This window comes from Pteronotus mesoamericanus, unplaced genomic scaffold (genome assembly GCF_021234165.1).
Source record: "Pteronotus mesoamericanus isolate MK-2021 breed Mesoamerican mustached bat unplaced genomic scaffold, CSHL_Meso_final contig_78, whole genome shotgun sequence".
In the NCBI taxonomy this organism is placed as follows: domain Eukaryota; kingdom Metazoa; phylum Chordata; class Mammalia; order Chiroptera; family Mormoopidae; genus Pteronotus; species Pteronotus mesoamericanus.
This window is the reverse complement of record NW_026555258.1, coordinates 11380568-11404748: the sequence shown is the minus strand read 5'-3', so window position 1 is coordinate 11404748 and position 24181 is coordinate 11380568. Positions and strand designations below refer to the sequence as shown.

Sequence of the window (24181 nt, the reverse complement as noted above, 5' to 3'; positions counted from 1 at the left end):
AGATACACATGGTACACTCATCCTTATAGCTTCAGTCAATTGCCAGTCAACTACTGCACATGTGGATAAAACCTCCCTGGACCAGCCAGCCTCTAGCTGACCTGCCAATGATTGCAAGCACATGGGCAAACCCAGCTGAGAAGAGCCTAGTCTAGATCAGTAGAAATGTCCAGTTAACTCATAAGTGGTTATGATTTTAAGGCATTTAGTCTTGAAATACACTTATGCATCTCTATTTGGTTGATTAAGCCATTAAAAAATGACAAGGAAAGAAAGCTTCATATCTCAGTCCCAATATCCCAAGTCCTGCTGGTTGCTAAACCAACACAATGATTCTTTAGGATTTTTTCTGCAGGTAAATAACCAGAAAGCTAAAATCAGAACCAGCTCACATCCAAATGAGCAAATTAAGTGTAGGCATGATGTCTCCTCACTCAGTCAATCCCAAAGCATGGCAGACATTGCCAGTAAATTACAGATCTCAGCAACACATTGTGCATCTTAAACTTTTACAATGTTCCATGTCAATTACATATCAATAAACCTGGAAGAAAATCACAGATGTCACTTTGGGCAACTCTCACCAACTAGAATTGGCACTCGATTTAGCTGCGTAATGTGAAAAATAAACAATTTTCTTACCTTGCTTTTATAGTAATTTCAAAATTATTAAAGCTCTTATGGCCAATGAAACTATTTTCTGGTTCTATTGAGACAGAAAAATGTGGCAACACTGAAAATAAAAAGAAAAATGCAGTATTACCTTCTTTCTGGTATAGTTGATGTAACATCAACACAACATTCAGCTTTTGTTGTTATCATTTATCAACAACAACAATGACAACATCACTGGGAAGTCTCCCACACCACCAATCAGAGGTCAATCCAGCTCTATGTGTGAGAAGCACTTCGTTTATGTTTAGATTATAGCATTTATTATAAACAATTGTTTTTTTCTTGACTAGAGAATGGGCTCCTTGAAAATAGACTGTCCTCTGTTTATCTTTGGATATCTTCTCCTTCACCCTTCTCATAAGTATTAAACACAGTAAATGTTTAACAAATGTTTATTAAATTGCAAATAAAAATTCTTGCTTATTTAATATTTCTCTTTTCTTTCTAATAGACAAAATCCTGTTGAAATGTCTCTGTCTTTTCTTTGTACTAACTCAAACTGTGTACTAGGACGTATGGATTCTAATTCTATTAGCCTACACAACAGTTAATAGAGAATTGGGTTATTAAGTGACGCTGATATTGTGGACAAGCAATGACTGGCACACAAGCTTAAGTGAGATAGCTGGCTTCAGATATGGCTCATGTGTTTTCTAGTTGGTGAAGGCTAGAAGTAAAAGAACAATGCAGTTTGCTGCTCTGGGCTGCGTTCCTATGTTATCAAAGATTCAGGCAGGTGTGGTCTCTTCTGGATATAAAATACAAGGAAATATTTTACCCTTTCACCTAATACCCACTTGTCGTGTAATAGGAACATTCCTGTCAACAGTGATATGCCCATGAACAAGACAGACACAACCCTGTCCTTAATGCACTCACAGTCAAGCAAGGAAGACAGGCATAAGCAAAAAAAAATTCCACAGATAAACACCTGAGCCACAGTGATGAAAACTGATATGAAGTACAGAGAACCCTAGTCAGGAAAGAGAATGCAGGGAAAGCGTCTCTGAATAAATGACTTCAATTGAAACTTGAAAGGTGAGTAGGAATTGGCAAGGCAATGAGGGAGTGTTCTAGGCAGGTGGGACATCATGCATAAAGTCACCAGTGCAGGAGGGAAGCGAGGGGAAGAGTGGTATATACTGAGGCTGAAGAGGCAGAAGTCCAGCTCAAAACAATGATCTTGACTTTCATTATAAAAGAAATGAGGAGCTACTGGGGACTTTTCGATAGTGAAATAATATAATGAGATTTGCATTTCAAGATTATTTTGGCTTATGCCAAGTGAGTTGGAAAGCAGAGATAGCAGTTAAGAGGCTTTTTCAATAATCCAGGAGAGAGCCTGGTGATGAATCAATGAGTGCGGCCATAGGTAATGAAAGGTGGATGAATTCTAGATATTCATAGGAAGCAGCAAAAACACTTGGAGGAAGGGAGGTTGGTTGTAATTATGTATATTGAGAGCCTATAATCTTCAAAGTTGAGTTTCAGTGTAACAAATTTGTTGTCACTGCTTTGTTAATCGTAAAAATTTGTGTATGTATTTTCCATATTAAGAGTCTCCTGGGGATTAAAAAATGACTTCAAGCAAAAGAAAGTTAAATTTTATACCAGAGCACACAAATTATCTAATAAACAACAATTAAAATGGAAAGATTAAGCTATTTATATGTTAATTATTAGTTTATTAATATGATTGATTTCAAAATAAGAATATCTTTAATTTCCAAATAAATATATTAGGGATTTGTGAACTAGAAGAAAATTAGCACTGGACTAGAGGTAAGGAAGTCCAGTTGTTGTCCTTGTTCTGTCACTAATTGGTTGTAATGACTTTAATAAATCATCTATTAGTCTTTCTGGGTTCCACTCACCTCATCTCAAATTAAGTGTCTCCTAAAATCATAATTCTGGAATAAGACCTTAACTAGTCAAGTTCATCTGGGGGCTAGTTCTCTGCTTGTTCTGTGATGAGGAACACAGATCCAGAGAGGTTGGTGTGCTTATTCGAGGTTAACAAGAGCGTACTGAACCTAAGGCCTAGGCCTTGGGACAACCGTTTCCCCCCACCCACTCCACCAGTATTTCTAACTGTAGCAGGAGGCTGTTTCATCTTCAGGGAGTGCTTTTGCATTAAGTTCATTAATGAAAATAATTATTGCACAAACACTAACTCGTTCTATGTAAACTTCTAATTGTCAGAAATTACCATATTCTTTAACTTCAAAATATGCAGCCCCGGTTGTTGAAAAGTGCTCTTTATATTTAGCTTCAATTTTCCACACACCATACCTGTGAAAGCAAAATATTTAAAATTACAGAAGTCATCAAATAGTTGTAATTTACCTAGAGGAAAGCTAATAAATTCCTATTTAAGGAGACAGAAGTAAGTAAAGATGAATATAGCCTAAGTAATATATTTAATTTGCAAGAAATTGAAAAAATTGAGTGTTTTCAGGATAATAGAAACTGTTTAGTAATTGGTTTTTCATACATTGTGTTATTTTTTTCAGGTATTTTATCTTAATATTATCAATAGCTTTGAATTGAAGAGCTTATGATACATGAGAATTTACTTGATCCTGGAGCTTAATTATACTAACAATATTAAAATCTGTATTGTAGTAGGAAATTCATTATAATGTTTCTAGGAACATATAATACAGGTGAAGTCCAACCAGATGATAAAATTCACACCTCATGTAAAAGAAACTAGAGCTGAAGACAAAGTATGGTATCTTTAAAGAGAAAAATGACCTGAGTGTAATTAAAAACTTTCAGTCAAAAATATTTACTCAGTTTCATCTGGGGTACTGGATTAAAGACTAGAGATAAAAAATAAACAAAATAAATGAGTCCCTGTCTTCATAGACCCAATAGTCCATAGGAGTTCAAATTTTTCATTTTTCTGTTTACTAGCAGACTGGATTTGGGGAAGTTGCTTAATTCCATTTGTGAAATGGGAAAGATAATATCTACTTTGCATATTATTTATGCAATCAATAAATTTAATATTATCATCATCATTAATTCAAAGCGCCTGTTATGTTGACATGCTAGAGATATAACAGTGAGCAATACATACATGACTGCTGTCTTCAGGGAGTTTACAGTCTACTGGGGAATAAATGCGCAAGTATTGTAAATAATTAAATAAATAATTGCAATAATGAAATAAGTGCCACTAAGAAAATAAACAAGAGAATAAAAGAAAGAGAGGGACTATATTAGATCATGTGTCCAGGGATAACCTCTTTGAAACAGGAGCATTTACCCTGTGTCCTACAGAATGGGAAGAAGCCAGCCTATAAATAATAAAGCGAAGCACATTCTAAGCAGAGAGGACAACATGTGCCAAAGGTGCTGGGGCAGGAAAGTACTGTCCATGAGAGGCTACCATGGCTGACACATAATCTGTCACAGAGCAAATGGCCCAAGATGAAAAAATGGTAACTGTTGGAGAAATGATAATAGTTATTAAATAGGTTAAATTTTGTGCTACAAAGCATGTAATATTTTCAATAAAGTATAAATTTAAAAATTATCCAATATATTTAAGTACCCCAATTTAATACAAATTTCTAGATAATCTTCAATATAGTAAGTTAACTGCAAACTCCCTTCTAGAAGATAGAGCAAAAATGACCATAAAAAGATTTTGCTTTAAAGCAATACCGTAGCCATTTATAGGTGCACTTATCTTATTTGTCCTACTCTAAGCTCCTTGAAGGCAGGAACCATGATTCTTAATTTCTATTTTTACATCTCTCATTCCTAATGTATTTTGCACATACCAGGAATGTGTTCACTAATATTTATTACACTGAATTCTGTTTAAACATGTTCTTAAATCCTTTATCACGAGGACAAATGAAAGAAATCACTCTGAGAACATTCCTCTTCTTGAAATATGATAGTCTATTTAGAAAAGACTACAGAACAGTAATATTTTTATAACTTTCACAGCAAGGCATAGGACTATGCCAGCCTTTTAGACTGATAGTCTATTACATTTCCATAAAGGGTAGAAGTTTGATGGTTTTGATTTAAAAAAAAAAAAAAGGCCGAGGTCTATTTTTCCTTCTTCCAAATTTTAATTTCTGTGTGTAAAGTAGATTGGTGAGAAGTTTTTAGAAGTCCCCCAACCCCCAAGCTGAGTCTAGCTTCTCATCACTCTTTCAAAGATTTTATATATCTTCATTTGTTTCACACTGACACCCTTTGTTAACACTAGGTGATTTCATTTGACTGGTGATCTGTCTGACCATCAAAAGTACCAGATGTGCTTTTTAGAGAAAATTTTATTAACAGATATTTCAAAATACTTAGGACTAGATGGAATCTTGAAGTCAGGAAAAGAGATAATTCCAGTATAATCATTTTCTTCCATAATGTCAACTCCTGATCCATCAGGATCCTTTGAATAAAAACAAACATCAAAATACATAAAGCACATTACAAAATTAACTGATTATATTATTTTTGATCTACAGAAATATTTACTAACAAACATCCATGTCTTCACGTTAAATATGAAGGAGAAAAATTATTTAAATGTATTGAAGATAAATAAGGTTCATTTAAGCCACTTCCCTCCCTCTTTTTTGACCCCTCCTCCATTTCCTGCCGCGTGCGCACATCCCCGCTCCCCGCGCCCCCCTCCCGCAGCCCCCGCCAAGCATCCAGGTATTCTGGTCTCAACTATCCAGATGAGACTCAGTTCTCTATTGTATAACTAAAAAAAAAAAGCGTAACAATAAATGATGTTATAATCAATCAAATGTAAACTTATAGGCTTTATAGATACCAGAACATAAATTTCTATGTGTTCATTTTAAGTTTTTTAAAGTGAATATACTACAAAATGCATTTATTAGCTAGACACTTTATAACTTCAGTATGGTCACTTTGAGCTTGATAAAACATTCAAAATAGCTAAACTTTAAATTTTCATAAGGCTTCCCCATAATCTTTCTTTGGTGTATGGGTTTGAAAATTATTGAAACGAGGTTTCTTATTTTCTTTGGACTATATTTAGAGGCACATTTTGGTCTTAACCCAGAAATTTATCACCGTATGCTACGACTAAGAAATTTATGGTCAAAATTTTTTTAATCCTTACTGGAGGGTATATTTATTGATTTTAGAGATAGAGGGAGGGGGAGAGACAGAGAGAAACATCCATCAGTTGCCTCCCATACATATCTTGACTGGGGTTCGAAACCACCACTTAGATATGTGCCCTGACCAGAAATCAAATCTGCAACCTTTTGGAGTACAGAATGACACTCTAAGCAACTGAGATGCCTGGCCAGGACTATGGATGGGATTTTAAGGTATTTTTTCTTGAGTTGCAAAGGTCCACTTTGAAAAGAATTAGAATCGAAGCTAAGTACCTTCTGGGCTGTTCTTTATCCCTGCAGTTCATCATGCATAGTGTTTCTAAGATGATCTTCCTTGAGCACTGTTTTCAAGACACTTTCTGCACATTGACACTCCACTACTCTGGGATCAAATTCCTCAGTCCTCTTCCTGGGACAGCTCTTATACATGACAACAGGCATCCATTCTTCCTTGTGTGGTGTCAGGGCTCTGCCTCACTAAAGTTCCACCACAGAGGGGCACAGGAGGTGGAATAAATAGCATCCGTCCACATGCTCTGGTATTTTCTGATCAAAACAGGGCATTGGGGCTGGCACTGCCTTTCCTTTATTCTCTTCCAGACTTCCAACATCAGTCAGCCAGTTTAGGTACTAGCTTCATTTCTTACTTCTTCCTGATGCCATAGCTAAACCCATGTTGTATATTACATGGGAAGTTCTTCATTATTATTTTAAAAAACCTATGACTATTCTCTTCATTAAGTCTTCATTAAGACTCAGCTCAAGATTTCCTTTACCTATTCTATTCCAGAAGAGGATTACATCATCCTTTAATCTCACTCTAATTTTATCTTCCTTCTGAGCTCATATGTCATTTGTCCTACTGTACAATTTGTTTGGTTTATACTCTAGTATGGTTTTGTTCCATGGTATCTATTCATCTACAGGGTGCAGCACAAATAACACCCTTTTTTATTACAAAATCATAAGCATGTAATTCTGTAACATAACAATATCACACTCAAGCACATCATGTGACATCTTAGATGAAATGTTCAAATTAAAACTATAAATGATTACACCCATATTATTATCCTACCAACCACACTCAAGCAGGTGCTACTTCTGCCGGACCCTGTATGTATATCTATTCTCCTAAGCTCAAATCTTGGATTTCCAGGGAAAAAAACTCACAGCTCCTGGACCCCTGCTTTAAGATAACTTAGCCCATTCAGACCCATGGTTATAAATGAATAAATTCACATTGGAGTCTGAAATTTATTGAGACTTCTGTAAATCAGTTTCTTCATTTCTGTCAATGCCATTCTTAACTGCTTCATCTCCTTACTCTCTAGTTCAGACTCTGCATTCCTCCTGATGCCAACATTACAGTGCTTCTCTCTGCATCTAGACTTACTCCGGCAGCCCACAGTGGGTTTCCCTTACTGCGCACTGCTTTACTTCCACTGTAGCAGTGCTCATGGCTACAAATTTCCCTTCCATCCTTCGTCTTAGTTCTGTACAAGAAAGTTACAGTAGCTCCCTACAACCTCTCACACAAAGTCTTAACTTCTGGGTCTAGTCTAATTTTCAAATCTTATTTACCCTTCTTTTCCCAGAGATGCCCCCTCTCTTGAATGAGATTGCTTTCTTCCTGTCCTGTCCCTCTCATGTCTGACTTTTTGCTATCCCTCATTCTTTTTCTAGCAATCCTCCTGCTGCTTCTCCACATATCTAAATTCTACTCATTGTTGCAGGTCCAGTTCCAAACTCACTTCTTCCTTAAAGTGTCCCTTGGCCTCACTGATCTCTTTGAATTCCTGGAGTTTACATGTTATCAGTAGTAATCAACAACTATCTTGAAACACTCTGATGTTTTAAGAGTAATTCATTAATAATAGTCAGATGTGAAAGTTTGTATAAGTTTATGGTTTTTGTGATTTATAAAGGATTCAAAGTTTTCCTATACATTACTCTTTTTCACTTATGTTTTGGTAAGGTTTTGTTTTTTGTTTTTCAGTAGAGGAAAATGTGTTTTAGCCTATAATGAAGGACTGTTACTAATACACCTAGTGTCGATAGATGAGCAGTTAGTTATTCCCACAAAATCTTGTAGGGTTGTGGCACAAACTGGGTAAGACCATGGGAGTTTATTGCACATGTACCTATCATCTGTTATGTGTGTCATGGCTGATAAAATGTTGATAACTGCTACTCTTTATCTCATGGTTTAGTAACTATTTTTCATATGTGTTAATATGTTAGTTATTAAACTCCAAGTTCCTCACGTGTAAGTACCATAGATTGTAATTCTTTATCTTGAATCATACAAATTAAAAAATCTAATAATAGGTATTCAACTAATTCACCAGGGTGAATTAGTTCATGGGCCACATGTGGTTCAGGATGGCTATGAATGCGGCCCCACACAAAATCATATATTTACTTAACACCTTTTTATTGCTCATCAGTTTTCATTACTGAAGAAATAAATCAGTTTTCATTACATGAAGAAATAAATCATGAAGGATGTAGTTAAATGATTTAGTTTAAAATCATAAGTTGTTGGGATTTAATATTCATGTGCTCTTTACACATGCCTATTTTAGAGGCATAAACCTACAATGTTAGACTCACAGAAAATATTCAGTCACCATTTACTGAACATTGAATGAGTCAGTATGGTACTAGGGAGGGATGATGAAATAACATATCTTATTTTAAAAATGAGTTAAATTATTTAGATAAATAACATACTTACTATGAAAGTTAAGAGAATTTCTCTTTTGGCTGGCTTCAAGTCATCATTCAGTGAAAAAACTCTAACCTTTACTGTAAGAATAATTGATAGCATCAAAAACTATTAAACACAAGGGTATTTTGATTTTTAACAACAATCTCTTTAATAGAGATGAGTCTCATTAAGATAAATCAATACATGGTCAATACACCAAAATCCATTTTTAAAAGAAGGAAAAAGACTGCAGATATATAAGAATCTTTCTGGATTTCTTTAAAAAGCTAATTCTAGTGAAAAAGTACAGTTCACTTTGTTAAAATATATTTACATACAACCTTTTTTTGGAACATGTATATAGTACAAATTTAGGTATATCTGTAATTAGGCCATTGTTTATCAAGAATTTCATAGTAGTAACATAGTAATGTCTACCATATGGTTATATGGGAATATAATATATTGTCTCATGTTAAAGTTGAAGATTAATGGAAAATTAGGTAGTTTGATTCAGACATTATATACTCTTATAACAAGGCTCCAAATTATCTCTCATTGTTGTTAAAATTATCTTTGAATTGTATGGTGTTGTTATATTTATTGAGCCAGATTATACAATTTTTCCCTCATTGTTATAAGACTAATGTCAGTGACTCAATAACAATTAGTTCTCTTCCATTTCTTTCTGTCAATTAGTAGACCCCCACCTTTTAAACAAACGCATCTGCTTAGCTTTTAACTCATAGCTGCTTCATATATGCTTACCTAGTTCCAATGACATAACTGTTTATTTCTATAGAGTTTTCCTGATGCTCAAATCATTTCATGGCCAAAACTTCACCCACAAAATAAAACTGAACTGGCACCATAAACTTTTTTTTAAGTAGTATTATGCAAAGCTCTACATAAGAAGCTAACTAATATCTCTAAAACTCGTTTCATTAAGATCATAGGATTAAAGTAAAATATTCAGTAAATCCCTCCCCGCTAACTCTGCTATCCCCTTACCCTCAGTCCTGTCTCCAACCTCAAATTCTCCCTTCTACCTTATGAACATACCTGGCCCAGGCCTGAGCATCACTGGGATGCTTACCATAGGCAGTATGCTACAAAAGCTCAGGCCCCAGAGTTCAAAACTTTGGTTTCACTCTTGCCTCTCCCACTTCTTAGTGTGATCCTAAGTGTAATACTTAATCCCTCTAAATCTTAGTTCCTTCCTCTGTAGATTGGGGCTGCTAATATTTGCTTCATAGTGTTGTGAGAATTAAATGAGACAAAGCTTTTGCACAGACTGGCACATAGTAACTAATCAACAAATGATTATTATTTCTATTTTATTATTATTTGTATGAGTATTACGTGTCTACTTTCTAACCAGTTTGTGTTTAGGTTAGAAAATTAATCGTGTCTTCAGAGCAATGGTGTATTAGAGACAAGATCAATAAATTTTTGTGCCAAAAATAATGGCTTTGAATTTTAAAAAAGGTATTAAGTGCCTTCCATGTGCAGGCACTATGCTAGGCACAGAGATATGTGGTGAAACAAATCAGATGTGGAAGTCTTCTTATGGCGTGGAGGAGAGAGGCAAGCACATGATCACACAAGTATACATAAAAATCCAGGAATGAGAGGTGCTACAAAGGACACTTCCTGGCCTCCAAGGAGTGTTGTCAGGGCTGCCCTCTCTGAGGTGACAGGTAAGGGTTGAGTAGGAGGTAATAAGGCAATGGAGGGTTATGAATGTGGAAGGCAGAGGTATGCAGGCCTTAATATGGACAGAAAATGGTGTGAGCAAGCCCCAGAAAAGGGGTCAGTTAGGTTGGTGTCCACAGACGAGGGAAGCAGGGTGGATGATGAAACTAGAAGGCAGGACACAGGCTGTATGGATTTGAAGGATTTGGGTCCATATTCTGAAGTCCTTTATCCTATAAAGCCTTGAAGATTTAAGCCTTTATCCTAAAGATGCTTATGCTCAAAATCCCTCAAGGATCTTCAGATTAAACATGTGCATCAGATTCAATGTGTGCATCAGGACTTTAGAGCTATAAATAGCAAGATTCAGTCAATTCTAAAAGAATTACTTAAAAGTGTACATCTAGCTTTGTGTTACTCCACAAATTAATTAACAAGATTAAATAATAATGGAAAATACTTTCCTAGTGCTTATTCTGTACTAGGCACTTTTTAAAAAGTGTTTTACACATAAGAATCCACTTAATTCTCACAACTTTACAAGGTAAGTTCTATTATTATTTCCATTTTGCAAATGAGGAAAGTGGGTCTCAAAGAGATTGAGTAACTCGTGCAGGGTCACAGGGCTAGTAACAGCCCAAGCTGTGAATCCAGATGTGAACCCAGACACTTTGGCTCCAGAGTCTGCTTAGTGGAACTTAGAGGAATGTTCTCTGGTTTTCTTTTAAGATTAGAATAAGTGAAGATGCCGAGTCTTCTTACAATAAAGTTCTGATAGGGAAATCATATATGAGTTTGTTCTTAAGGAAAGACTTGATAGCTAAGAAAGGTCCATGCTTTGGGTATCAGACTATTTATTGGACAAAGACTGGGGACCCTAAGTGGTAGGTAGTGTTAATAGGCCCTAATTAATGAAGCATCCTCTAATAGAAAAGGAGGATGGGGCAAGGACTTTATTTGTTTCCGGGTATAATTACGTTCAAAAGGGCCCAAGCTTTATAGGTAGGGACTATCTTTTTGTATGCTAAGTCATCTTGTTTGAGTCAAGAGATGGTACTATTTTGGCAATGGTATTCTGTCCAAACCATGAGCAATATTCTACCCGCTCTAGGCCTTTCCTTTCTGAACTGATCATAACAGGTGCTTCTGCTGAAATGGTAATGGCGTGGGCCTGTTCCATCCTGCTATTGTCATCATCACCATCAGCCAACATTTGGCCAGTATGCCCTGTGTGAAAAATGTTTCAACAAAGCTGGCTAGTCCTGCCTCCCTGCCTCTGTCCTTCATCAATGATATCATTATCAAAACTCCATATAGTTTTGATATCATATCAAAACCTTCCCATCCCACATATAGTTCTCTCATACTCCCATCTCTAATGTGCTCAAAAGTCATTGAGGATGAGAGGGAGCTATAGAGGAACTGAAGACTTGCAGACACTTGTACATATCTGGGCACCATTCACACTTTTCTCTGTTTTACTTTTGGTTCTTTGGGAATAAGTCCAGTTATTCCTCAATCACAGAGTTTGGGCTATCCTGCCCTTTCTCTCTCTAAAAGAACCGTGAATATGAGATAATGTTCTTATAGGAAATTTCTGAGGTAAATTCTCCTAAGAAAAATAATATTCATATATTTCTGTGATTTAGTTTATTCTTTGCTGAAACAGCTTACCTTCTAGGGTTGGATTTGTTTTCTAAATTTGAGGGTTAGCTCCAAAGAAATAGAACTTTTTAAATGAATGTGCCCTTATGATAAATTATTTTCCCATTGCAAAAATTATAGTATTGGTAATTCCATTTTATACTTGTTTAATAAATAAAATATACACAACATTTCACAATTTTTAAAAAGCATTTTTCTACATGGAAATAACTGATGGGGCAGATTATGTAATTGTTGATTTTGCAAGTTACATATGCATTTAAAATCAAACTTTAATTGTTTATATAGTAATTACCATATACATTTAAAATTAACATGACATTTATAAGTATAAAAGTCACTGAGAATTGAGACTCTTTTAAACAAATTGGAAACCTGTCTCCAGTTAATTTTGAGTGTTTAAAAGCTCTACAGTATAATGTCAGTTGTCCTCCCCAGGGAAAGAAGCATCTCATACTCTACCTGATTGTTCTGAAGTGTAAATAGGTTTGTCTGTTTGAATGAAGAGATATCCATTGTCTTTGGTTATTGGCACTTTTTTTGATTTTGAAAAATGCTTTGATACAATGTCCAAATACACATGTGAAACTGGGTTTTGTCTTCCCAATAATTGTTTGGGTTGTATCTGTAACAGAAAATGTTGATGAAGAAGTGAATATTAATGTTAAGGTTATAAGGCATGTTGACTTTCTAAACACCACTGTAATTTCATTAGAAGGAAGAATAAGTATGTGTATTTAATCATTTAAAAAGTAAGAGGGGAGCCAGAATGGTACATAAATTTTGCCCAAAGCCCTTCAGTGTTAAATACCTTAACCAATATCTAAAGTGTTTCCTAAATGTTACACGCATTTAGTAAAACTATGTAAGCTTTAATAAACTTTCCCTTAATAAACTTTCACTTCATCAGCTTGCTGGATTTGCCCATGGTCTCCATTCTCTCCCTTCAACATCCTGACTGATGTCAGGACACTGTGTATTATAGCTACATCCTTCTGCTCTCACCAGTTGAGCTGTGTACTTTCCAGTATTTGTAAGTAATTGTATTATCTACTTTACATTGCTTGGTATGCAAATTTAATGCATAAAAAGTAATAAAAGAAAGATAAGTGCTTCTGTGAAAACTTGGGTTTTGGATGCAGGATAAAAATTAATCACTAAAGTCAACTGCTGTGGCATTAGATATGTGAGTGCTGTAAAAGTTGGGTAAAACAGTAAAACTCTATAAAGATTGTGCACTTAGATTCTTTGGAAGTGTCTTTAAGTTCTTTCTCCACTTTAAAGAAACAAACTGTAGAACAAAGATGATTTGTTAAAGCTGTGACACCTGATAAATTAGATTTGAAGTTCCAATCAGTGGGCCTGCACTTAAAGAAAAGCCTTTGGCACAACATCAAACAGTTGGCAAATAAAGATATATTATAGTGTTAACATAAAATCAAATGCTTAAGATATGCATCAATTTTTGTGATTTCTCCACCTTAATGTACTTTCCAATTAACCATCTAAGTTAGCACTGTTCAAATAGAACTTTCTGAGGCAATAGAAACGTTTTGTTATCTATGCTGTCCAATACAGTGGTCACAGTCACATGTGGCTATTTGAGCCACATGATATGTGGCAACTTGATATGTGGCAAATGTGACTGAGGAACTAAATTTTTTTATTTTTGTTAAATCTGATTGATTTAAATTTAAAAGTAACAACTGCATGCAGCTAGTGGCTACCTTGAGTCACATAAGATGTGGCTGCTGAAAACACTTTTGGGATATGAAGTTCAATTCTTACTAAACCCTAATAAATGTAAATAGTTGTTAAGAGATTAGAGCATATGCCACCAAAAACACTAATAAAAGAATACTTACATCTGGTTAAATTTATTTAGATCAATTTGTCAAAACTGAGTAATACAAGTATACATACCTCTTTTAAAGGAGAAAAGGTTCTCCTTTTATCCTTTATTATTTTTATTACGATGCTACTTAAATACATACAAACCTAAAACTAGGTATAATCTTATGTCTATGACTTTTATATAATTATAAAATCAAAATAAATATACAAAATAAATTCAAAATGATAAAAATCAATATAATTATAATTTTAAACTCTATAAAATTTCAAATTTTAATTTCTTTTTTAAAGAACTCACTTTTAAGAAATGCTAGTATAGATGAACCCCAGAGCCCCTTGCAGGTTTAGTAGTGTTTGATTTTCTGCTTCCTGATTTTTGAATTTTTATTGGGATTTAAAATAATATTTTGGTTATATTTATTCACTGGGGTGTATTTATTCATTTGGGTGAATAAATACTGAGTATGGAAAAGTGTTTTTAGTTATCAGGATATTTTAATGAGAAATGAGTTGCAAGTACATTTCTAACCAAGCTATACTATAATATCTTAATAGAAGAAAAAGTTATTTGATCAAGGTTGTTTTTCCTGTTAACTACCAGTTGTCAATGAGAGCTATTCACTTCAGTAATCAATAATTTATTAGTCTTTGAAACTATAATTGTAGTGTATTGGGATTTAAACAAACAAATATTCAATAGCATCTATGGCTTTCTGTAGGCAATGCATTATAGATCAACATGATTGACATGAATATTCATATTTTTCTTTCTTTTTAATGATAATTTTCACAGAAAATAAGTATTTTCAACCCATTTTCAAATATTTACATATCAGTACAATTTTATTTTCTAATAAAAACATTATAATTACATAAATTGCTCAAAAAACAGACACAACTCTCCTATTTAGAATTTTCTGTTTCCTTCATATTATTATTAGTGACTAACATATATCACCTAACAATCACACAGAAATATAATGGTATAAATGACCAAATCTCTATGCTCTCCATATTCAAACTCTGAACACATTTCATTGAAGATATTCTGTGTATATAAAGAAAACAAAGGACAAATACATACTGTTAAGGTTGCAGAGTTTTGGAATTTATTTTCTGTGGATAAAGTAACAGATTTCGAGTCATAACTAAATTCTTTACCAGGATAACTTTTAATGGAGATTATTGCATCAAATGCTTCAGTGTATCCATAAACTTGAATTACAATATTTTCAGATGCTCCAACACGAAGTAGTTTTGGTGCTGATATGACATACCTGTTGAAACAGGAAAAAAGGAGGACTAGCATCTCTATAAAACATATTTTGTTATACTTCTGATTTTTTTATCTCACTTGATATAGTTAATTTAAAATAGGCACATTTTCTCTACTCAAAAATGATTTTTAATTAAAATTTATTTGTGATCTATGCTAATTTCAGCATAATTTCTAAAAAGAAAGAAATAGCTTGAATTAGGACTTGAAAAAATAGCACTGGAGATTTAGTTAACATTTAGAAAGGCAGTAATAATATCTTCCCTGAGCTACTGCAGCAAAGGAAGACTTAATGATGTTGACTAGAACATGTACCTAGGGTCACTATTTTTGTCCGATGAAGAAAAAAACAACATAGTTACTGGTTATTGAATTCCAGTTCTGCCATCTACTGGCTGAGTAGCCATGATAAATCACTAACCTTTCTCTGAGACTAAAATAACTGAAAATATCACCTTGTTTACCAGGCTGAAGTAAGGATGAAATGGGACTGTGTATATAAAAGCACTTAGCATGCTTAATACTCAACAAATGTTAAGATTCATTCATTTCACTAAATTATTTCAAAGGAAATAATCTTAGAAGTATTAGTGTTATACTAGTGAGTAGATTTTTTAAAAGGATAGAATAATAGTGATCTTGGGAAATGCATTTGAAAATGGAAGTGGTTATAGAGTCCTTAGAGAGCAAATAATCACAGTCATACAATAATAATAACAGTAACTGAATAGTTTTCATATATGAGAGTTGTAGTAACACTTTATGTACAATTCTTTTAATCTTTACAACAGGCCAATGACTAAGTACTATTGTTTTCTTACTGTACAGGTGATAAGAGGTTAATTTGACTAAGGCCACCTGGCTTATAAGAGAATGAGGAAGGACTTTATATTCAGGTCTCTCTTGGTTGTTATGTTGTTAAACTGAGGTCAAAATTACAAGCTTTGTTCAAAACCACAGGCTGTTCCCTGAGTTTTATTTTTTCATAGGATTTATAAAAGAATGAAAAAGAATCTATATGTTTTTTACATAAAATTTTTTTAACTTGTGATTTTTTCATCGTTTATTACAAGAAAACCTATAAATATAAATTAGGTTATTAATTATGTATCTCAGAGTACATAATTTGAATAGTGAGAGTTATTGTGCTATTACATAGAGAAAAGAGTGTTTCAACCCAAAAGATCACAATGATAGACTAATCCAAGAGGCGGAACAGCTGGCCCATCATGCCAAGTGGCAGAACTATTGTTGGCTCCTGTCATCATTTTGACATTTAATAAATCTTTTCAAATCACTAAGTCTTTAGTGACAATGAAATTAATTTGGGAGCAATTAAATCCTTTAAAGCATTTGGCAATTCTACATGACAACTAATTTGAAATCACTTATAGGCAAACTGGGAAAGACAGGAAAGGATCTCCAGACTTCTAAGCATCACCTGATTTCCCCATGTGCTTATCCAGGAACAGCAGAAAATGAGAAAACTTTAGCTTTGATGATCATAAGGCACATTTACAGAAACCTTGCAATGTGCTCAGCACTGTTTTAAGCACTTTATACATACATAAACTCACTGTGTTGCTACACCTAGTCTGTGAGGAAGGTCTTATTATTACCCTATTTTACAGACGAAAAACATAACTAACTTGCCCAAGGTCACACAGCTAATCAGTTTTAGAATTAGGAACTGATCCCAAGCATCCTGCTTCCTGAACTAACGTTTTCAATTGCTGTACTACACTGAATTTACCAAGAGTTTTGAAAATCTAGGGATAAAAAAGTATTTTAACTTCAGTATACTTAAAAGTTTTATGTTTTTTGGTTTAGTATTATTTTAATTTGAAATTGTCAATGTAGTGGTGGTGGTGAAACATAAAATATTCAGTTTCCAAGTCCCTAAAAGGTGGCTCTGGAACCACTCTTCGTACAGACTTTGGTACTTACTGATTTATCAGGAGCACAGTCTAATCTAAAGAATTTCATACTTTTCTTATTTTCTTCCAACAGGCCTCTACCTGAGATGTTGTTTCCTCAAATATTTGCAAGGCTTGTTCCCTTGCTTCCTTCAAGCACTGTATGAGTGTCTTAAAGAACCCTTATCTATCCACACTTTTAAACAGTTACCCATTATTTCTTTATTCTACTACTCTCATTTATTTTTTATTTTTTTCCTTCATAGCATTAATAACTACTTGACCTTATTTATGCATTCATTCATTCACTCTTTCATTATTTGCTTCTCCCACTACATGAAAGCTCTATACCATCTACTATATCCCCAGTGCCTATCACATGGTAGGTGCTCAATAAATTTTTATTGAATCAATTAATTAATTAAATTTATTAATTTAATTGACTGACGACATTGTAAATGGCGTACTCTCACTTTTTCAAGACAAAGAGAGGCAATGTTTATTAAGAGCAAGTAAAGTATAGTAGAAAAAAATTCAGAATCAGGGGACCCAGGTTCTGGTCATAGTCTTAGTTTTACAACTTAATTTCAATCTCTTTGAACTGCAGTCACTTGTCTTTCAAAAAAGAATAAATAAAAACTACTAAAAGTACTGGGGTGAGTATAGCAATGTTAGAAAATCAGGTTTATGACATCGTGAGTACACATTTATATTCATAGTACAGTTTACATATTTATATGTATACATTTACAACAAACTGGAAAAAAAATGAAATGGTAAAGAGGAGTCCTTAACACTAGTCCTGCTTCTGTCTCTCTTTAGTAGTATGACTTTTGGCAAATCACCTCCCCTTTCTGCAGTTATCCTTATATGTGAAATAAATAGGTTCAATTAGATACTCCTCAGTTCCTTTTCAATAATGTTGAGGTAGGATAGTAAGAAGCTAGGAAAATTCCTTGGCAAGCAGAACACGGAAACTGAGACAAGAAAATCAAAGAGGGCCAAACATTTTGAGCAACTTACAGCCAACAACAACTTATTTTCCTTAACCAAGAACACTTAAGAGTGAATGGTTTTTGCCTCTCCTGCCTAATCAAAGATACATAGCTTAAACTTCCTTGCCTGGGAAACAAAGAACAAAGAGCCAATTAATGTTGTTTGTGCCAAGGACAAATGAAGTCAGGGAAACGAATAACAGAAAACACCATTAAAAGCTGGACAGACCCAATATAAAAGTATAAAAGTATAATGGACGAAAGAATATTCCCAAAACCCCTGTGATCATTTTGATGCATCAGCATACTTACAAAATGCAACTGGAAAACTATTGAGTAATCCTGCTAAAACCCTCCCCTAAGATTCTTACCAGCATAAAAAAAGACAAAAAGCCCTCAGAACGAAGACGTGGCACAGGCTCACCCTAGAGCACGCCCAAATCCCTTCCCAGGCACAAACATTTTATTCCTTTCTAAATTCTAAGGAGACTTTCAGCTGGGGGAGCAGCAGGCAGCAGCAGTTTGACCCGGGCTTGCCCCCTAATCCTGTCTCCAGGGCCCCCTTTTTCTGACTCTCAAGTGAGCCAACCGCAGAACACCCCTTTGGCTCACTCCTTTCCTATAACCTTTCTAGAGAGCCAGAAGAGCACTGCCCAGGCTCTGTCCTGTTACTTCTTCTACCCTAAGTCTTTCCTTTGTTTCATTGTCTCCAGCCTTAGTAAATGTATTCTCAAAATCACCTGGACTCGTGTTGTGAAATCTTTCCTACTCAAAGTCAAGAACCCACACAGCATAGGCCAGCCTGAGGCAGACCTACTCCAGGCCAGTGCCTGTCTGGTAATAATGTTATTTCTAGATATGAGATCACTATTTTGAGACTCAATTTAAAATGCACAGTATTTTAAAAATACTACTAAACATTGTGAAGAATGAGCTCATAAATAGAAAAGTAATTATATGATAGTTTTTCAAATCACTATATTAGAATTAACCTCCAAGTAACCCTTGCTTTACTATGTACAGAATATAGAAAATACAAAGAAAATGATGCACTAAATATAAATAAGGAATAAATGACAAGAACATTTATAGTCTAGAGTTCATTTTGTGCTTTTTCAGAGAAGAAATTTGAATAATCATTTAATGTAATTAAAAAAAATAGCAATTCCATATAAGCTGTCATGCTGTTAGCTATTCATCAAATCAAAATACTTCCATCACTTTCTCCTTCGGAGATGAGACTATTCACTTGGTATTCTCAGAAGTAGAAAGTAAGTTTCAAATTAACACAGTCAACTGAATTTACTTTTCATTCATTATGACTAGGATGCATTGAAAAATGAACATAGGTTCCTTTACTTACGTTTGTTCCTGTCCCCAACTTTTCCCCAGGAAGATTAAAAAACAAAGTATGCCCCAAAGGCCCATGGCTGGAGACAGCAGTAAACCAAGTGTACAATCTTTTTGAAGTTACTCTCCTTTTACATAAGCCGAGCTTAAAGAATTTGAGTAAATTAGTTTACTGGTTAATTATTAATGTCAGAAAGAGGGATTTCTAAGTAGAAAAAATAAAATCAGAACTGAAACAATACCTATACCTAAAACCCAGGTATAGAGATAGGAAATGTTGTATAGGGATTTACTAGAGGATTTCTTCTAGTTAATATAAATAAAGGGATTCTAAAATGGAAGTTTAGCACTACAATGAGTAGCTTAAAGCTAGAAACCAGTAAGACTCATTGCCTTTGGTCTTTCCTCTTTTGACCAGGGCAACTACCCTGACCGTATATTGTCTGTCAGCATTTGGTTTAGATAGGACTTACTAGGTGGTCTTTCTAGAGAAATCCTGAGCAATAGGGTTGCTGGCATTGGAAATGGCCTAAGGGCAAGCTGAATATGCAAAGGAGATCTATGGAATAGCTCCTTGGCCTATCCCAGCCTAGAGAAGAAACTGATTAGGTGGAGGAAAGATTGTGACAGGCAATGAAAATGCCATGTTCAGCATGCCAGCATCATTCTTTAGGAAGTAAGTAACCAGTCAAATATTTTAGTATTTAGTAGGGAATGGATATCTTCTAATATCTATTAATTCATACACCACAGACACAAAATTTATATCCATTCAGACACAGAATATCTTTCTTTTCTAAAAAATAAACTCATACCTTTCAGTGAGGATCTTAATGTAAGAGCTCAAGAAAAACAAAACCTTTTGTAACAAATGTGTCTAGTAATTAATTTAAAATAAAATACAATTTTATCTTTAAGATTTTATGATGTTTTATGTTTACTAGAAAACTTTTTATTTACTACCTTCCTTTTAGTAGCACTCATTTCTACCTTAGTACATAATAAGTACCCTATTTTAAAATAACAAAACATATTTCTCTAAATATTATTCTATAATTCAGATGTTTTATGGTCACATTGGCATCCCTTGCTTTGAATTTATAAGTTTTTATTTTCCCAATACTTTAGTACTGAGTTCATTAGGAAAAAGAGACACACAAAGGAAATTTGATGTACAAATTTTACTAAAGGTATCTTTTGCATATGTTATTAAAATGGTAAAAGTATGCCACCATTGTCCCACCATCTAGCCCATTTGTTTCAAAAGAAAACCTGTAAAATGATTAAACTGGGTTGTGAAAGATGGGTCAAGTTAAAACAAACAAAGTACTCTTGCTATCATTTTCGGGAAAGATATTAGGAGAAAGTGAGAACATTCAAATTATCATGGATAATATTTGTATGTTAAGCTCAAGTTTATTTGCTTGTATTATAAAGTCAATATTGATAAATGATATTGGTTTTCCTGGTAAAAAACTTTTCAAAAAATGATGGATCTCAAAGGTCCTTAATAGAACCAAAGTTCAACAATTTACAGATTCTCAATGGTGTTTAACTGAAGGTTTTATCTGCCTTTTAAACATGGCTCAGAGGTGGATTCTTCTTTACATTTTAAACTCTACCTTTGGGGAGTTTTTGGCTTTTATACAAATCTGCATCTCTAAAAGAAGAGACGGGAAGTCTGGCAGAAACTTTGGTGGTCACCTGGCCTTCCTGTTAATGTTATCTCAATTCTACCCTCAGGATTGAGCCAAAATGATTTCACTTAGTTTACAAGGCCACCTCCTGATCTGGGTCCCACTTGATTCCCCAGCTTCAGTCTTCCCGTTCTTCACTGAAAACAAGAAGCTAAATTACTTGTTATTATTCTCTTAAGTCACCGCCACATAAAGGTGCTCCTAGGATAATAAACAGTCAACCAAGTACTATTACTACTATTATTAACCTATTTATATCCTTAATTGGTGTGTTATCAGAAACATGGTTTGCAGCCCTGGCTGGTGTGGCTCAGTGGATTGAGTGTTGGCCTGCAAACCAAAAGAAACATGGTTTACATAATGGGTTACTGCTACCAGCACTGCTGAACACAATGCACTCAGTTCTTTGCCCATAACACTGAATGAAAGAGAATTTGGGGCATAACTATATCCAGTTGGGGAATCTTATAAGTACGTATCTCTCATTAGTCACTTGTCTTCCTGTATATTTATATGAATTTTAAAAGCCATTGCACTACAAAGTGTCTATTGAAACAAAATTTACATAAAATTCTTACACAGAAAAATGTATAAAATAGTTAAAGTAAAGGTGCTTCAGTGTGGGGTGACCCGGCCCTTTGCCTGTCTCCTCGACAGCATCCCCAGGTGTCCCTTGAGGAGGTTCAATGGGAAACCTGGGGTCCCTGGATACACAGTTTATAAAACATTTACTTAAAGCACCAAACAACATTTTCCAAGTGTTTTTGTTTCACTTGAACCATTCCTGTTACTTCCCTCTACCAACATCCCCAAGTCCAGCTTGAAATTAGTTTGTCAGTTGATCAGGCCAAAGGAGAGACCAATCTGTTTTCACCTTTTGCCCAAGATCCACTGTGTTAACTGCAAGTTAAAATTCCTCTTCTGAGTGACTTCACAATCCTGTACCTTTATCTCACATCCAAGATCCTGGTATTCCAACATCATGTCAGGAATTGACACAGACTGCAGAGGCCTGGTGGAGGAAAATGGAAAAATGAAAACTCCAGGCATGTACTCCAGAAAAACTTTTACACACATGCCTAAAAAGACTAGTATAGAAATGCTCTTTGTAACATTATTTGTAAATAGCCAAATTTTGGCAGCAACCTAAAACACAGAAAAATGACAAATACATTACTGTACATGCATACAGTGGAACGCAATGTTAGCTGACAAAACCAGTTTGCAGAATGACACAAAAGCATGATAAAATTTATGTAAGTTGAAATACATGCAGAATAATGTTATTGTTTATAGATATTTACATTGGTAGTAATACTGTAAAAATATGGTGGTGAAAAGTAAATACTAAGTCAGGATAGTAGTTTTGTCTTGGAAGGGAATGGAGAATTGGGGGTAGAAAGCGGTATATAGAGTGTTTCCACTCTATCCATCACCTTTTGTTTTACAGGAACATTTGAAGTCAGCATAGCACTATCTCACAAATAATTCAGTAACGTTTAGTGGTAGTTTTACTGGTATTTGATAGGTCAGTCTCTACTTTTCTGAAAGTTTGAAATATTTCATTTTTTTAAAAAGTATGATTTGGAGCGAGGCAAGCTTGAATTCAAATTCTTGCTCTATCTAACTTGCCATGTGATCTTGGACAACTTAATGAAACTCCGGAACCTCAGTTTTGTCATCTGTGAAATCAAATAATAAGATACCTCATAGAGCTGATGGGAGAATAAAATGAAACGTGCATAAAGTTCTTGGCCCTGAACTTGAACATGAAATAGCATGAATCTGAAAATGTTCACTAATATTATTACTGGTTTAAGACATATTCATAATTGTCTACTCTTTATTTTTAATATGTGCATAGGATTGTAGCAACTGGTATTTAATACAATTCTTCCCTCCTAGTTGCACAATAGTCTTATGACTTTTAGGAAGGAAGAATGTTTCTCACTGAGTCCAGTAGAACTTTGCTTTTACTTCTGTTTCTCTGTTTGTTTACTGTCAATTAAAAGTTTGGGATTAGATGACTGATCTCTTAAAAATTTAACTGCTATATCCCGGCAGTCTGACATTCTTGGTGAGCAAAGGACTACCAAAAGGTTCCCACAGATCCTTTTTAGAGGGCATTAATTTTTTTTCTCTTGTTTATGGCATCGATAGCCATTAGCAGGTTATGTGTACTTTACCTTTTTATCTCATAAACTGTAAAAGGCCTTTTCTCAGAAAGGTCCTCCCCACTCTGACTGCTATGCAAGATGTTGTTGAAGCATTTTCTTACCTCCCAGGGATTGGTGTAGTAACTACAAAGAAGGGTCATAAATGTTAATTTACCCTCTCAACAAGACCTACAAACTCCAGTGCATTTTAACATGTGCTGTACGAGATTCAGACATAGAGGACGTTTTTCCAACTTTTACAGAGCTTATCGAAATAATTACATCATATTTGTTAGCATCTAACATATATCAGTTATTGCAATGATTAACTTTCATAAATTGTCCTTAATCTTCACAGTCAATCTGAAGGGTGTTATTACCCTCAGGTGACTGGAAAAAACTGAGGCTCAGAGAAATATAGCAACTTGTTTCAGGGAACACAACTAGTAAATTGCAGAGATGGGGACTTTTGTTGGGTTGAGGAGGAAAGAGAGAGATACTAAACCAGGCTAAAGTCTTACCTTCCCTTTAACACCTTCTCCAGCTATTTTCTTCTGTAGTTGATTCCCCATTTTAAAAATTCTTGAAGAATTTATAGCCTGATCCACACATTTTAATTCTTGTTTATATACCATTGTACACTCTAGGCCAAGGTTCAAAGGTTTAAGATAGAAGTAAGTGTGAGTGAAGAACTTAGTCTGACTTATGTCTGATTCTGTCTTCCTCACAGGGTGCTGAGGTCAGACTGGCTAAAGTGATGACCAGGCAAATGATAGACTGGGGAGATTACCTGAAAAGGCTAAAAGGAAGAGCCAGAGAGCACAGTGGTTCAATTCCAAGGGTGGATGAATTTGTATTTTTAAGTCCCAAATGGTAACTGAAGAATGATAAAGAAGAAAGCTGTTGTTCAAACTATTCTTGTAAGTCACCAGAGTAGTGGGTTGGAATAGCATGTCCCAAAAGGATACTTCATATTACTAAATCAGCAATGGAACAGAAGAGGATTTCTGAGTATAGGATGTGAAGGAAGTGGGAAATAATAAGACCAAAAGAGAAAATTGAGTGT

At 34.6% G+C, this 24181-nt stretch overlaps 1 protein-coding gene across 2 annotated transcripts in view; it reads right to left on the bottom strand.

Moving 5' to 3' along the window:
• The window catches only part of C5 (complement C5), an 80399-nt gene extending 61019 nt beyond the window's left edge, over window positions 1–19380 (bottom strand). For both annotated transcript variants that reach the window (XM_054584463.1, XM_054584464.1), the window contains exons 1-7: window positions 19276–19380; window positions 14810–15002; window positions 12334–12496; window positions 8539–8609; window positions 5001–5092; window positions 2885–2967; window positions 643–733 (exon numbers count right to left, since the gene is read on the bottom strand). In XM_054584463.1, coding sequence (XP_054440438.1) covers window positions 643–733; window positions 2885–2967; window positions 5001–5092; window positions 8539–8609; window positions 12334–12496; window positions 14810–15002; window positions 19276–19340 — 758 coding nt within the window. In that variant the 5' untranslated portion in view covers window positions 19341–19380. The remainder of the gene's footprint in view (window positions 1–642; window positions 734–2884; window positions 2968–5000; window positions 5093–8538; window positions 8610–12333; window positions 12497–14809; window positions 15003–19275) is intronic.
• Between the last annotated feature and the right edge of the window lie 4801 nt (window positions 19381–24181).